This window comes from Centroberyx affinis, unplaced genomic scaffold (genome assembly GCF_046629955.1).
Source record: "Centroberyx affinis isolate AG114_WGS23_722 - 3 ecotype Tasmania unplaced genomic scaffold, CSIRO-AGI_Caff_v1 ptg003159l_1, whole genome shotgun sequence".
Classification (NCBI taxonomy): domain Eukaryota; kingdom Metazoa; phylum Chordata; class Actinopteri; order Beryciformes; family Berycidae; genus Centroberyx; species Centroberyx affinis.
Window position 1 is genome coordinate 63,984 of NW_027281213.1, and position 17,319 is coordinate 81,302.

General features: G+C 42.7%; 1 protein-coding gene across 1 annotated transcript in view; it reads right to left on the reverse strand.

Moving 5' to 3' along the window:
* Positions 1–17,319, reverse strand: part of LOC139659927 (regulator of G-protein signaling 3-like) — a gene marked incomplete at its 3' end in the record, with an annotated part of 100,944 nt that overhangs the window by 40,706 nt on the left and 42,919 nt on the right. Inside the window, exons 9-11 of the mRNA XM_071537951.1 lie at positions 4,379–4,460; positions 3,085–3,190; positions 1,850–2,288 (exon numbers count right to left, since the gene is read on the reverse strand). Of these exons, the coding sequence (XP_071394052.1) occupies positions 1,850–2,288; positions 3,085–3,190; positions 4,379–4,460 (627 nt within the window). The remainder of the gene's footprint in view (positions 1–1,849; positions 2,289–3,084; positions 3,191–4,378; positions 4,461–17,319) is intronic.

The following is a 17,319-nucleotide window of genomic DNA, read 5'->3' on the forward strand; positions in this document are numbered from 1 at the left end:
GCGATGTGTGTGTGTTTCTGTGTTTGGATCAAGTTGGCCATTATCATCTGTGGTTTCTTGCATGACATTCCATTGGTTTCTAGGACTTGCCTTGGCCAGTTTGAGTTCTGCTGTACTCAGTAAGACACTGGTGGTTACTATCCGTCATAACAGATTATAATCAACTGGGAGAGAAGAGACAGAGAGCTGCTACCACTTAGGCTGCTGGTCAGATGAACGGGCTAGCTGGAGGTTGGAAAGGCACACAAAATCTTTTATTAGCGTGCTTGTGTGCCAGCTTGTTAAGACGTTTTTTTTCTGCAGTGTGAACTTTTAAACCTCTTTATTTATAAACCAGAGTCATGTGTCATTGTAATATGTCACCAACCTGACCTGTTTCCACAGGGCCTTCAGCATATTCAGCTGCGATAGCCACAAAATTCACCAAAACACTGCCTGTTTTCATTTGAGACAGACATTGATGGGGAATGAATGTTCCCTATGTCGCTGTATGCCTCTAGACTCTTTTCAGAGGCGACTAGATCCTTTCTACATCCTTTCTTCTAATATATAATCTTTCATATATATTGTTTTTCTTCATCTTCATAATTGAATGTGTTCCTGTCCTCCCTGGAAAAATCTTTCCCATCTTATGTTTGGCACTGCTCACTACACTCTGTCTTTTGCTGTGCAGTATACTGTCGCCTGAAAGTATCCTGAAAAGCATGCACAGATGGAAATGTACTATACATGATACACACACACACACACATACACACACACACACATACAGATCCGAGTGACAGACAGACAGACCCACAGGCAAACAGACACACACACAGACAGACTGAGAGCGGAAAATAAGAACAATTTCATCTATCAACTCTACATATGAGGCCCACAGGTCTGAGTTATTGAGTTTTGGAAGCCTAGAGCATCAATTTAGGCAGTATTTCCGTGGCTGAAACTAGAACTGAACTGAACTTGCGCAAGGACACTGCTGCAAGGACGTCTGAACAACAAATACTGGGTCTTTTCTGCTTCAACGTGTTTGGTACACTGAGGTAGTTGATGGGTTAGTATTGTATGGTTATAGTGGTGTTAGCTAAGGAATTCAGTTCAGGCTTTTTGATTCAATGAGTTTGCTTTATTGTGCTTTTATGATGAAGGCTTTTACCCCATATACATGACGTCATTGGATGCAACCACATGTACATGCTATACAAGACACCTGTACATGTTAAAGTGTGTATTATGTAATATACCACTCTTGGACTTTATGGTTTTTCCTATATAGGAATTTAATAATTTTGTTGCATACAAGTTGCATACTTGTTGCCTACCTTCTAAAATGTTTAAACTCTTCATTTTGATGAGGGATATTATTTTAAATTCACATGATGTATAAACCATAAATGGCACATATTTGGCTATATCTTTAAGAGCAATAAATGACACCTCTTATATGCATGCACTGTATTGCTAATTTAAGCTGTGCCTAGATGGCAGAGAATGTAATGCAAAAATACAGCCAAAGCTTCAAATAGCACAGGCATATACTGTATTATTAACAGCTATATCTTATATTTGATTGTCTCCTATGGGTTTCTGGTGTAATGTCGCATATCTGAATGAACTATATGAACTATACCCACTGTATGTACTGTGTTAAAAAAAATGTCTCATACAACACACATCCATAAGAGAGCAGTAGCCCAATGGCCTAGACATATATCCAGTCCTTCTATCTATCAGCATCAGGGATGTAAGGTAAGGAGACATATCTGGGATGGGCCACCATATGCCCCTGGTGAGGATGAGGAGGATGAAGGAGGTGATGAAGATGCAGCCCACCACCAGTCTGCGGTACCTGGCTTCCAGGGTTGATAGGGGCCAGGATGATGTAGTTGTCCCCATTGGAGGCCTTCACCCTGGTGCCCTTCAGTGTGGCGGTGTGGGGGTGGTGGAGGTGTCCCCTGGGTTTCCCATCCAGCTCCTCAGCCGATCCCACCTGGGCCCCCCACCCCAGGCCCCCTACGCCTACGCCGCCACCACCTCCGGCCTCTGACCCGTTGACCAGCAGCCTGCGGGTGGTAGTGCTGCGGTGGTGGGCTGGTAGAGGCGGCACAGCCGGGGGGGTCTTGCTGCAGCCACCGGCATCCGGTCCCCTCTTGCGGGTGGGGGGTGAGGGGGCGTCGTAGTTTGAGGTGGAGGGCTTGTAGGAGGGTCGGTGGATGAGGCCCTCGAAACTAGGCTTGGCTGAAGGGCCCGTGCGCCACACCACCACTGTGATCTCATTGGCGCTGTTTCTACAATGGGAAAGAGACATGTTGTGTGTGAAATCTAAGCATATACTTAAAATTTACTTACAAGCATATACTCTGCAACTGTATGACTAAATATATGCGCATGAATTGTTATCTTTAAATGACTTGCAAATCATTTAGACATGGAATAGAAATAGAAGATGTTCCCATGCCCTCAGGCTTTGAGCTAAGTAGCATCCCAGAAAAGATGTCTCCCATATTAAAACAGCACAAAAAAACTCTAAAAAAAAAACAATATTACAGAGAGAAAGGTCACTCTTACAGTCCAAGTATTACCAATTTTGAAAATGCACCACATCACACACAAGAACGGATTTCATAGATTGTGTCCCAGTCCCAGTTGTAAATATGCCCAGTCTACACGATGAGGCAAGAACGGGGTATCACACACTTAACAATATAACTTAGATTTTCCTGCTGACTCCTGACACGTCACTGACATCACAACCTCTAATCTCACTAAAATTCCCAGATCACCTCACTGTAAACTCAGATCTTATTGGCTATTATCGGTATGTGATCACCACACACCACAGGACTTGCTCAGGACCGGTGTAGACGCTGAATGGTAAATAGTAATTACCTTGGTGGCTCAGATCAGTCTGTGAGTCAATCATTGTGGCTAGATTGAATTTGTAAACCTCTCACACTACCAGCTAATCTTTCCTGATCATTGGTCCTGACCAAGCCTACAATTGAGATTCCCCCTTGGATTGTCATGATGGGCAAATCTGGTGTAAATTGTCCCAGTAATCCTCTAGGGTGTAGCAGTCATTACCTGATAGCATGGGCCAGGTCCACACATTTCCACTGCTCCACTGGCTGGCCATTCAGCTGCAGGAGAGTGTCCAAGTGCTGCAGACCTGCCTGATCTGCTGGACCCCCTGCAGAAAGACAGACAATATACAGTTCATCACACAGGTTACAGGTGCCATTTGTGCTATCCAGCACTGTAGCCCCATCTTGGACTAAGTCTCTACCTATTCTTGAACACAAAATGTATACAGAAAATACTGTATAACTGGTAAAATAATAATGTGATATTGAGATACTTTATTGCTCCTTGTAGTGAAATTGCCTTTCCATTGCCCCCCTCCACAGGGAGGTCAGAGCACAGGACCAACTGAAGTTTCAGTGTTTTGCTCAAGGACACTTCAGCAGGGTGGGTGACTGCCAACATGGGGGCTTGAACCAGGGTCCTGCATTTGAAGGACGGCCTCCCGACTAACTACACTTCCCTACTAACTGAGCCAATCCAAAAACTAGTTCTTATATTAGGATAGAAGCAATAATGATTTCATTTCTAACTCAGGAGGCAGCTCAACCAACTTTTTCCTTTTTCAATCTGTTATATACTCTGTATGCTGATAAGGATGTGCACACTTATAAAGCACAAACACGCGTGTTGAAACAGTGTGGAGAGACAAAGAGGCAGAAAGAGAGCAATAGAGAGAGAGAAAGATTGATATGGGAGGGAAGGTAAATGAGGGGAGAAAGATGCACACTTAAAGCTGCACTAGGCAAGATTTTTACGTAAAAATACAACCATCTTATCAGCCTAAATCACAAAGTGGGTCTGCAACAGAGAACAGTGTCCTATCCCCCCTAATTGAGATGCCATAGATTCATACTATTTGGGTGCTGGGTATGATCACTGATGGGAAAGTGTGATCACTGATGGGAAAATGAAATACAAAACTTTCCCCTAAACAGCAAAACAAAGTGGTCCATGCAAACCACTTGCTCACTGACGATGGCTGAACCTCTTCACTCCCTCCACCCCCAGCAGCCACTAAGAAGAAGAAATTTAGGTCCAAGCAGCACACACTTTACTGACGACACATGATTTTTGGATATTAAAAACCATTACCTCTTGCTGCCATTTGGGTAGCAACTCATGCAGCTGTTTCAACATATTCTGACATGGTGCCGCTGAAGATAAGGCAGATAAGAGTCAAGCAGACTCACACAAATGCAGTCAGGCAAAGGGGCATGGGTTGGTCAAGAAAACAAATGGAAAGATGGATGTGCATGCACATAGACACACACACACACACACACCCAAAACTTGCCTGGATCCACAGCCTGGACCCTCACAGGGGAGTCAGAGCAGATGGTGAAGCCATATCCATCCTTTCCTCGAAGGATGGTCACCTGCAGAACACACACACACACACACACACATTAAATCACTCTGCGGTAGGAAAATAGGGCCCACTCTGCCTAACCTGAGGAACCAACAGTAGCATGCTGGTAAATCAATTAAATTCCTACGGGACGATTAGTAGATTTGTATTCTGCTTCCACTTCCCATCAAAATTGTCTTGACAACAATTCCCTGGTGAACCAAATTAGCTGAGTGAGAAAAACAGCCCCAAGAGAGGGTCAAAGATAAGGCTCAAACATTCTCTGTTCAGTAACTGGTGCAGATTTTCACTCAGTCTACCCAAAGCAGACTGCCTATTGATTTACATCTGTGCTTTACCATACTGTACAACTGGTACGTCTGGTTCACCAGATCATTCAGTGCTCTTTCAAAGTTACAGTAATGTCCACACAAAATGCTGTGGAAGCACACACTCACAAACACACACACACATACACTCACAAACATACACACACTCATTGTACAGGACATTTTTATCACAGAGACAGACAATCATCTTTGCCATAGAGCAATGGGAGTGATGTGTTTACTGTATGTGCCAAGATTAACACTGTGCAGCTGCTTCCTTATGAACAGCTGACACCAACTGTGAAGAGTAAATCTTTATTATTTTAACCTTTATTTATCCAGGTTAGTAGAGATTAACAATCTCTTTTACAAGAGAGACCTGGCCAAAACAGCAGCAGCATATTGCAGATAGGATAATAAAAGTAATTTCATTATAAGTAATGAATAATCTGTGAAGAAGTAAGAGGGGAGAGGGAGACAAATACAGGGAGATGGGAGAAACAGTTTTCTAGTTGTTAAACAATGATATAAAAGAAATTGACATTCCAATTCCACGGTCAAAATAACTGCTTAAAACTCACTAAGAGTAACCAGTTCCTTAATTTAAATTCTTACTGCTAGCTATTCCACGCAAGAGGGCAGAGATCCTGAAGTATTTTTTAACTACTTCTGTCTGAGCTTTAGGGAGAACCAGTGGACCTCGGACGATACTGTGTTCCATATTTCTGTATAATATAAATACAAAAGTAGTAGGGAAGCAATCCCAGTATTTCTTATAAAAAAGATATACCAGTGACTGAGTACTGAGTATCCAACATGGAGACATTGATGTATTAATGTGATGTGATGTGTTGATGTATTCGCAAACAACAGATCTTCATAATCAATTACAGAAAAGATGAACAACAACCAGTCTTTTTCTAGATTCAAAAGAAAATACAAATCTGTTTTTAGAATAAAACGTGAACCTCAGGTCTTCAATATATAACTAAAAAGAGAGAAAGTCATCAATCAATCAAAGATACTACAATTATTTTCTTACCATGTGTGGTAGCTTTGCAAGATTGAAGATTTCTAACTACCATTAGTAGAAGCCAGTACTTTCAAAAACACCAGTTTCAATTATTGTCAAACTGACTGACTCTAAATTTACAGCATAAAAATAGACATTTGGTACATTTTGACCGAAGCTATTGAACATAAATTCTCAATAAAAGCAGACCTTCGACTGGCCCTGGGCGTCCCAGTGTAGACATGAAATGAGCACATAACACATTGGACCTTGCTAATTTCTTGTAGGTTCCACTTTCAGTTACACACTGCATGCACGCACACACACACACACACACACACACACTGATAAAGACAATGCTGATGGCTCTTTCCCCCTGTCTCTCTCTTTCTCTTTGACCCAACGTTGTCAAACATCCAGTATCTGTGCCCGAAGTCTGTGCCAAAGTCAACAGAGCTTCATCCAAAACATCTCAGTTTCCATCTCATCTGCTGACAAGCAGGGGCCCGTAGAACACACAACCCACCCCGTCGCTCTCTCTCTCGGTCTCTCTCTCTGTGTCTCTGTCTCTCTCTCTCTCTCTGTCTCTCTCTCTGTCTCTCTCTCTGTCTCTCTCTCTGTCTCTCTCTCTCTCCCTCCCTCCCTCCCTCTCTCCCTCCCTCCACTGCCCAAAAACTATATGCTACTAAATTACAAAGTCTGCCCATGAGAAAGCTGGAGCAAGCTGGGGAAAGTTGGTGATTATTCAGGGGCCCGAAGCTGGTGATGACCCCAAAATGTCTGGAGCAATTGCAATTTCTCATAGTCCAGTGATCTTATGTGGCCAGTGTCACGTTGTTAGGGTCCACAATTTCTCTATTATTGCCTCTACTCTAGAATCCCTCAACAGCAGAATTGCTCTCTATTTCAGTCTACCTCAAGTCAACTCTACTCTGAAAATAATTTGAGATGGACAGTTGACTCTGTTACCTGCCATACGGTAAGTATTAGTGAAGTGGCATCTGTTTCTGTACAAACGTACAGGTCTGTGGTGTGTGTATGTGCTCTAAATGCAAAACAACAGCCTTTTGAATCCCGTTTGGCCCCCTCATCAGATAAAGTGGGTGTGATGCTGTTATTACAGTTCTTGTTGATGAGACCATTACAGTCACAATCTAATACACACATGCACACACACACACACACACACACGCACACAGACACAGTGGGAGTACCGATGTATAATTACAAGCGGCATATGTCATCGCAACCATTATGATAAGAAAGTTGACCTCCCACGGGGGCTAGGGCAGCTGCCAAGCACATACACACACATACACACACACACATATACCAGGGTTATTAGAGTTTTGAATTATTCATTAGTTTTAATTTAGTTTTTAATTTTGGTTTTCAATTTCAGTTTACTTTAAGTTTTCGGCGTGGGTTTTGTTAGTTTTAGTTTAGTTTATATTTGTGGAAAGTGTTTAGTTTTAGTTTAGTTTATATTTGTGGAAAGTGTTTAGTTTTAGTTTAGTTTATTTAGTTTCAGTTTTAGTTTTAACATTTCTGCTACATGAGGTATTTGTCAGTGTTTTAGCCCTGATTAGGCCTTTGACTCTTGTAGCCCCTGGTGTTTTTAACTTTGGGTCTCGTGCTGCGCTACACTCCCTGAAGGCAATCGACTCACACAGTCGTGTAGACATCACCGTCTATATAAACATGTGCATGGTGTATTTACTGGCCAGCTATTGGGTCGTTGGAAGCATTGTGCCAGTGTTATCTATATGGTTGACGAGTGGTTATGTTAGCTTCTGATTCGCTCTGTCTCCCCTTATTGGGTTGGATGAAAGCTTGGTTGGCCTCCTGATTCAAGCTTTTCAGTTGTACTTTTGAGTTCGTAGGAGTTCCACATATCTTACCATCACAGTTCACTTCCAGTACACTTGCTTTTATCTGAGACAAAATCATACTCCCAAATAGGAATCCAGTGTTTTTTCCCCAATCATTCTTACAGCTGTCTCCATGGCTAGCTAATGTGTGAGTGTCATACGCGAGTGTGAGTGAGCGATGGGTGCCCAGGCTGCCCACGAGACATAATGCAACCTCATGGCATTGCCACGGCAGAGCCACAGAAACGGCAAAAGGAACGGCAGAGGAAAAAAAATCTCCCGATCAAAACACTTTTCACTTTAGGCTACCTGGCAAATAAATGATCTAAAACGAAAACTAAGGAAATTTCCTTTTGCATTTTTCTTTGAGTTAGTTTTGTAAGTAGACAATATAGTTTCAGCTTAGTTTTCATTTTATTGTAAACTCTCATTTTTATTTCAGTTTACAACAGTTTTCTGTCACACCTAGTTTTCGTTTTGATACATACATGGATGAGCAAACAACTCCCAATCTACTTTATTCATGCAGTGGCAGAAAGTATAGCCAGTGGTACTTTATGCTAAAATTGTTGTCATGCTGTGTGTGTGTATGTATGAGTGTGTGTGTGTGTGTGTATGTGTGTGTGTATCTGTGGAGCGACCGATGTAATCTCATCATCCTAGAGTCTGGTTGTGTGACAGAAACGCCAGAGTCAGACAAATAGAGACAAAGTAAGACAGCAAGAGAGAATTACAGAGAAACAGAGACGCTGAGGCAAAAAGAAACAGAAAGAGATTAACTGGTGGTAAAAGAGGACACTGGGACTTAGACAAGTGACTAAGGCAGAGTAGATGACAGAGACAAATGGAGGAACAGATGGAAAAACTCCACTCCATTGAAATTAAGGAAGTCAAACAACAAACAGAGACATAAAGCATTTTAAGGACTAGATTAAAATGTAATATGTTAAACAACAGCAGAGTTTGAGACTGAAAATTAGCAGATGGGAGAGAGTGACAGAAAGTTAAAGGAAGACGGATTTCAGGAGCTTTGTAAGGGGTAAGTGTGCAGGATCAAGTCTATTGTAGGCTTGTGTCTGTGTGTGTGTGTGTGTGTGTGTGTGTGTGTGTGTGTGTGTGGGTGGGTGGGTGGGTGGGTGGGTGCGTGGGAGGATAGAGGAGGTGTTAATGAGATATGCCCCCCTGAGTGTGGGACCGGACAACTAGGAAACACACACACACACACTCACACACACAACACACACACTCAAACTAGAAAAACACGACCAAAGGACCAAACAGCTCTCCAAACAGCTCCTGATGTCAGCTGATGTGCTCAGTGCCAATGAATAAGAAGAAACTGTCCTAACTCTTTGTCCAAATATAATGGACAAACTAAGACAGACTAAGGAGACTGTCCTCTCCCAAAAAACGACCCCATAGGTCGTTTGTACAAGCAGCTTATTACGACCTATTATATTGTTACGTTTTAAAGTTAAGCGACCTCTAGCTGTCGTGTAAATAACAACAATGTGCTACGTTGGTCTGCGTCCACGTCACACGACTGTCAAGTTTCTCTCTCAACATTGAAATAACATGGTGGAAAGTAAGGGTGTTGTGGTCGGGGATGGTGGATGGGCGTATACGTTTGCCTTCGATGTCGGCGACCGGGGTTCGATTCCCAGCGTTTCCGAAGGACGTACAACCGTGAGTCACATTTTAATTTTTTTTATTATTTAACCATGACCAAACCATTTTCCTAACCTTAACCAAGTTGTTTTAGTTGCCTAACCATAACCCAAGTTGTTTTATTTGCCTAAACTTTACCATAACCTTAACCCTAACCTTAACCAAACTTGCTTTACTTTAAATTTAACCAAAGTGGTTTTAATTGCCTAAATTTAACCATTAACCAACCTTTGGGACGTAATTCAATTTGTGGCGGAGGAACGTTTTCAAATTTGTCAAGGTCGTGTTCATTTCACGTAATTTTGTGAGATCATGTTGGAAACACTCCTGTGGGTCGTATTAGAGGGTGCCCAATTTTGGAGCAGTTCATTCAAACTCTGAATTTAAACTGCTAATTCAATTTGTAAGCAGAGTTGAGACTAATCACTCTAGTCCATGTAGGATAGTCTCTTCTGAATGAAATGAATGTCTCTTCAATATCACTTCCAAATGAAACCTGAGGGGTTCTTTTGAAGCTAGAACACAAAAGAGGAAAACTGTCTGGGAATCTTGTATCAGTGAATCAATGAATATCAATGTCCATTTTGTGTCACGTCAAACATCTAATCAATGACGATGAAAGGAAATAAATAAATGGGACTAAAGTGCTTAGTATGCTTTAAAAGTTTGTCAAATACATATTGTAAGAACATGGGTTTATTGATGAATCAATAATTGTTTTGTTTTTTTTAGCAATCACAGAGCCTATAGATGAAAAACTCACCTACAGAACTACATCCTACATACCATGTGATAAACCATAAGACTTTCACTTTTTTTCAGTAAATTCAGATGTACCCAAAGGAGGAAAATCCCGTAACTCATGTGTATATTTGTGTGCATGCATGTGTGACAGAGCTTTCCCCTTTCGCGTTTCTGCTCCAGTGCTCCAAGATCCTTTCAGACATGACTGGGGATAGCATGAGGCCAGGGGCATGAGTTCTGCCGATCTCTGTCCGATTACTACGGTGCATCTCCTGTCTGCATGCCCCCAGTGAAGCAGAGGTATCGCATTAAAGGCAGACAGGTGCACACAAACTGGATTTGTATGTAATTGCATGTGAAGCCTGCAAACCGCACACATGTATATGCATGAACGCACTCACACACACACAGACACACACACACACACACAGAGTCTTCTCAACCAACCACTCATTTTCCTCTTCCTCAGTAAGACAATGTTATCTGGGTCAGTATGTTCAGTGTCTGGCGCGGCACACAAACCCACACACACACACACACACATGACTCAAGTGTCATGTCGGATTGTCGTATAGGCCCAGTCTTCCTAATATTCACATAATATTCAGTTTGTCATTGTATGCTCCAATGTTGTGTTCTCTTCTATAGTATTCTAATGATTGTTGTATTATATTCTAGTCCATTCTTTGCACTTCTGTCCTATTCAATGCTCTATTGATAATCCATAGACCGATTTTAGATTGAAGTTTTGATTGCTAGGTCGTATTGTGAACTCTAAAAACAACAAAACAACATGCGCCAAGCGGCTACTTAAGGATAGTAGGATTTGGTTTGTATCTCGCAGATATTTGTTTCCTCTCTCCCACTCCCTCTCCCTCCATCAGATCCTTCTCTCACTATGTGGAGGATGAATAATGTAGGTGGCAGAGACCTGGTTCTTCCTCCTCAAGAAACAGAGAGCATACTTTTGCACTCACATCCCTTGATCTCCTAAACTCGCTTGTAGCCAATTATTTCTTTCCTGATGTGTTGGAACAGATTTTTGCATTTTCTTCTGCACAGGCGAGTAAACACTGTAGTATTGGTAGTCTGCAGTGTCCACACATGGACATGGACAGAAACACGCAAATGCACGCAAACGTACACATATACACTTTCTATCCTGGTCTTCCATTGCCGTTATCCGATTTTTTTGTCTATGCTGCCAACACTCTCTACAGTTTTACAACCAACTAGATTTTTACAGCTTCCTAAATTATGGGATTTATTTTATCTTTTTGCAAAACTGTGTGACCCTTCGTCTTTGTTATGAAAACACTCTTCAGAGATTCCAACTGTCAAACCTCTCATTCATTCTTTCAGTCTCTCACTCACAATCACAGGTCGATACACCTGATGCAGCGCCCTGTTTGCCTCCATTCTTTGTTCCTATCTCCCCCCCTTCTCTCTCCCTCCCTCCTTCCCTCCATCTCTCCCTCGATATCAAAGACAGACCTGAGGCAGCCTACATCCGATGCAGAGGCGGCAGAGCCCGTGGATGGTGTGCATCACGCCTCCTCCACCTCCTCCTCCTCCAGCGTCCAATTCCGCAGCCAGCACACACACACTCCGGCGTTGACCTTCAGCTTGGCCAGCCCCTCTGCAGCCTGAGTATCTCCAAAGCCTTCTTGGGACCGCTGAGTGTGCGCTCCTCGGACTGTGCTCCTGGGGCGGTGTGGACTTCAGGGTGTTATGGATCATCTCAATGAGAAATGGTGACAGCTGTCCAAACAGCAGTTGGCTTTGGTCTTGGCAGGTCCAAAATGTGTGTTTTTAAGGTGACGGTCCAGTTGAGGAGGTTCTATATGACAATATCGTATCTCCCCTCAGTTGCTTCAAATAGAGAGAAAACCTGTCCGGTACAAGGGAATAATGGCCCCTAGTGGCTTCCGTCAGGCATCAACATCAACTACCTCTTACAGATGAGTCCGGATTCAATTTTCTGAGTAAAAGTCCTTTGATGTACTCTTTTTTTGTGAACACTTCCTTTATGCAAAATTGGCGTCGGTCCACCACTGACCTCCAGCTGGACTGTTGTCCACTAAGGATCCTTAGTAATTATTCCAATCATCAACGCACACTCCTGTGTGCAAGTTTATATGAGCCCGTCACCAGCATTACATCCACAGCTTGATGTGTCCCTCTGATAACCTCTTTCTTTTCAAAGTTTGATTAATTATCTCTCCCTTTATATTTTCCTTTGCTCTCTTCTTCCTTCTGCTTCTCGCATTTGTGTTATCCCACAAGATATTGGTCCAGCTTTTTTTTCTGTGGATAGAACAGCAGCAGTGGCAGTAGCACTGAGATCAGCTGCGTGAGAGTGTGGCGGCGTCATGTAGGCGAGACTGGCGCTGGCTCGGCCTACTAAGGCCACACTGTCGGTCCTGGCAGGGGCGCTCATGGGAACTGCTCAACAGCAGAAGAATAGGAGGAAGTGCCTCCCACCACCACCCCCTCCACACACACACACACACGCATATACACACACACACACACATACAAATACGCATGCACACATGCACTTACGCATACCTCGCCAACCCATAGCCAGGACAGCTTTGTGTGTCTGCACTCGATAAGGCCAGTTTGCTTCCTGAGTCTACACTATGAGGCTGAGAGAGGTGCTATAGCTCTGTCTTTTGCAAATATACGTGTGTAGTGTGACAAAGTAGGTGTAAAGAGGTGGAAGGAGTAAGAAATGTATGGATAAGTGGGGGAAAAGCAGGATATTTGGTTACATATAGTACTGTATGCAAACTTATAAGTGGGCAGGAGATTGGCCTTAAACTCCAAACTAAATTTATAGTCTATACACTGTAGAAATGTTTCTGCTTGCTCATGAATTTCTGGACCTACTTAATGGGCATACTTCCCAACAAAAGAGAATGACAGCAGTATTATGTGGCCACACTCTCTCTCTCTCTCTCACTCTCTCTCTCTCTCTCACACACACACACACACACACACACACACACCTCGATCAGGCTTCACACCTCATCAGCCTCTTTCCAACTTAGCTCCCATACTCCCCAATCTCTGTCCAGACATTATGCTTGTTTGTTATGTTTTCAACTTCCATATTTCCTCTGCTTTTCCTTTCAGCCACCCCCCCGCCCCCCCCTAGCCCACGGGACGGAAACTCACAGGTCTGTGAACTTTGACAACCTCCCCTCCACTTCCAGTTATCCAAACAACACTTTTATTTTTGTTTTCAATATCCCTATGGCTGGGAAAGAGGTGGTAATCTATAAAAAATAACAACAAACACCTCAGCAGCAGTGCAGGAAAAAGCCTATTAAATTCAGGCTAGAAAAGTGGCCAATGTAACCCCTAGCAACCCCATTAATTCCCAGCATGCCTCTTTTCCCATTTATCCTTTGGATGTCTGGCTCATGGAATGTAACACGGACAGAAAAGTGATGGAGAAAGAGAGGGGTGAAAGAGGAACTATATTGCACTAGTCTCTACAATGCTAATAGTGTGGCAGAAAAGGCCGTTGTCTTAACATCCCTTCATGCCAGTAGTAATGGCAGCTTTTCCCTGTTCGCCTTTTCAAAAGGGGGAAGGTTACCCGTCAACCACACAAAAACACATGAGAGGCCTTTCTCTCTCTTTCTCACTGCTCTGTTCACCTCTAAATAGGCAGAAGGACGGATTAGAGGGAGAGGAGAAAAGGAGAGAAAAAGCATGTCTTGGGGAGCGGAGTGAAAGGAGAGTTTGAAAAGCTTGTCTAGGAGCCAGACAAGGCAAATCTGGTCTTTAGGAGTGTGGGATCACTCTACTCCGAAAAACGCTCTCTCTCTCTCCCTTTCTCTCTCTCTCTCTCTCTCTTTGACCTGAATAAATACAACTATCAAAGAAGGAAGCATCTTCCAAGCCAGTGAACACACAGGATGGGGCTAAGGCCAAGTGTAGGGCCTAAGGTTGTACTAAAAAACAAAACTATGGAAGTTTGGCGCATGGAGTCAAGGCTATAGATGATAGAATGTTTTGGAGGGGGCTAAACCTGGAGCTTTGGCTACTAATTATTACATTAGATCAATGCCTGACAGTCGGTAAGGACTAAAGTCTAGGACTTGTGTAAAGGTTTGGCCTGGCGATATATTATAGGACAAAACCGAAACCGGTTTGTAGGCAATTTGTGATCCATATCTAAGCAAACGATTACTGTATTGTCACATAGTTGCTAGGCAGGTGCCAAGTCCCCAAGAACTCAAAGTAGGATCCAAGTGAAATTCTTTAAATGTTGGCACAACAGCTCGACTGTGATAAACATTGTACTATGTCACAGCTACATGCTTCTCTTGTAAGGCTTTGGATGGGGTGAGGCCTCGGACCTCTTTCAAATTAAAAGAAGGTCCAGAGTAGAAAAGTTCTGGATATAAAACTAACCCTCATTCTGTGTGAAGGACTAACCGGTAAATCTAACCCCTCTGTTCTCTTCTCAGCTCCCCCTCACCCTCCCTTCCCATCTTTCCCGTCTGACAGAAGTGTCAGACCCATTTTCACACAGAAAGTTTGCGAGCTAATGCTAGCTGACAAGCACGGTGATGCAAGGAAAAGTTGTCAGGACCGCAATCATTGTTAATATTCATGAGCTCTCTGCTCCCCGCCAATGAGGAGAGTACATGTCAACATTTTTTCTTTGTCTGTAAACATAATTGGTAGATGCTGACAAGGCACGGGAGGAGATAATCTCTTGCTATGCTGCATGTAAATTTTTTAATCTCTGCTTCAAGTATTCAGTGATATGAACTGACAAAGTCAAAGGGAGAAAAAGGCATTTTCTCGTTCTTGTTTTTGGAAATATTCTCAAAAGTTGCATTAGACACTTCTCAAACAGGCCAACACGTCAGGACTTCTGAATGATCACAAACTCAGAGTCCTTTCATTCCATCAAAAAAGCATGGTACAGGGATTTAGCTCCTTTGACTATCACAAATGCTAACATTTCCTACCTCCATTATCTTGCAAAGCAAACCATAGGAACATATGCTTTTTGAATAAACTGAAAAGACATCTAGCTCATGGTGAGTCAGAGGAAGCAATAAAACAAGACTTAGTTGATGTGGCATTTTACTTTGGTGCAATTTCTCCTCAACCTACAGTAATTATCAAAATATGAACAATAATTGTACAAGAAAATGGTGCGGAAAGTGCTGAGAAAGTATACAGAGTAGATGGGAGAATGTTAATGAAATAGCTTTGGTTTTTCTGTTAAACATTTCCTTTTCTAATCCTTTGTGCATATTAAGTACTACCTTCACCAACATCTGAAGTGTCACAAACCTTCAAACAGCCCTGAGACCGTGTAAACCACTTAAATTATTCATTTTCGAGGCCATTACCAGACCAGCAAAAATGTTTGAGTAGGTAAAGTGTGGGCAGTTAATGATACCCCAGAGCTTTCTGTGTACTGGGGGCGATGCCCACAGGGTGACAGAGACAGAGAGAGAGGGAGGGAGAAGAGAAAGAAACAGAGGAGGAGGCGGCCACAACGGCCAAGGAGGAAAGATGCAGTGGTCTGGAAGGGAACAAGGAGGAAGCAACAGAAAACTATAGCACATAAAAGAAAAAAAAAAGTCTAAAAGGTTTTCCTTTCTCCCCTAATTTAGTCTGTGAATGTGCTTTCCCCCCTCCCTTAACTCTCTCCCTTGGGACTATCCCACACAAACCGCACAATCAGCTGGTACTCTGATTCACCCTGAGATAAAGGGAAAGAGAGAAAACAAGAGAGAGAGAGAAAAAAAAGAGAGAGAGAGAGAGAGAGAAAAAGAGAGAGGGAGGGGAAAGGAAGGAGAGAACATTCACAAATACGGATGTAAAACTCTTTCATGTTGGTGCTGTATTACAAGAGCTGTGTTTGTCAGTGTTTAAATTCCCCACATCGTTACTGCCCCCTTCACCCTCCATATGACTTCAGACAACTGTTGACAATATTGGATGCAGCATTGTGATCTCACTACAAACACCGTGAAGAACACAATGACTCTTGCCACAATTCTGTGGAAATTAAACCTGTTGCTTGTGAGAAAAAAAGTAACAGGCGTAACAGACATGTAAAACACGGGTGAGACAGGTAATCCCTGCAACTGTCGCTGTAACTTGTGTTTCCGTGAGTGTGTGTGTGTGTGTGTGTGTGTATTGCTGTGTCCAGGTTTGTGTAGTAAGGGCGTGTGTGAAAGGCGAAAGTAAGGTGAGCTCCTTTGTCTGATCCTGTCCAGTCAAGCTCATTAGCTAGCTTGAATTCTCCATATGAATAGTGTCTGCCAGACAGCCCAGGTCTTTGAGCTGGTCAAATGTAACACAGATATGGGGCGTCCTGGTGGATCAGTGGTCTAGGGCGCGTGCCATGTGAGTGCCATGTGGGTTCGAATCCGGCCCAGGACATTTGTCGCATGTCGCCCCCCTCTCTCTCCCAATCTTTCCTGTCTGTCTATACTGTCAAATAAAGTCGAAAATACCCCAAAATTAATATTAAAAACAAAAAGTAACACAGATATGCCTCACTGACACACTAACCTACTGAACAGGCCTGCAGCCACTTCAGGAGTCTGAATCATATCTAATTCCATGATCATAGTTAAATTATTATTTTGGTCAGCATACAGTAATCAGTAGAAATTCTCATCTAGTGGACAGTGTACAACACTATCAAATGGGATTCTACTTGACCTGTGAAAACTTGCACACTATATCCAACTCCAGAGTGTAACTATGGTTTTGACATGATCAATATATTTTTCATTAAAGGGCCAAGAATAAGAAAAAAAAAAAAATAGCAGTACGAATGTATACCAGGGTTTCTTTAACTTTTTTCGACAAGGACCCAAATGAAAATTCAATCTCTCACCAGGCTCATGAAAATGCCATGTGTGGGCACACTTTGGGTCCCAAACCATAGTTTAAGCCTGTTTGTTAACTATTTAAATAATTGACATGTTACTGTTGATGTTGTCACTGTTGTTGTTGTCTGAGTCTAGCACCTACTGACTGGACTTCACTTTATCAACCTTTCCAGGTCCCTGCTGTGAAATGGGTAGAAGTGAAATCAGTCTTTTCAAAGGCATTTTAAACTGTCCGCCTGTGTCTCTCAGAAGGGTTTAAGTGGTCTTCCTCATGCATTTATCATTCATGCAGGGTGAGTATACAGTCCACCACAATGTGGACAATGAGAATGTGGAGCTGGTCAAAAAAATATGAGAAGGCATGAGAAACGAATGA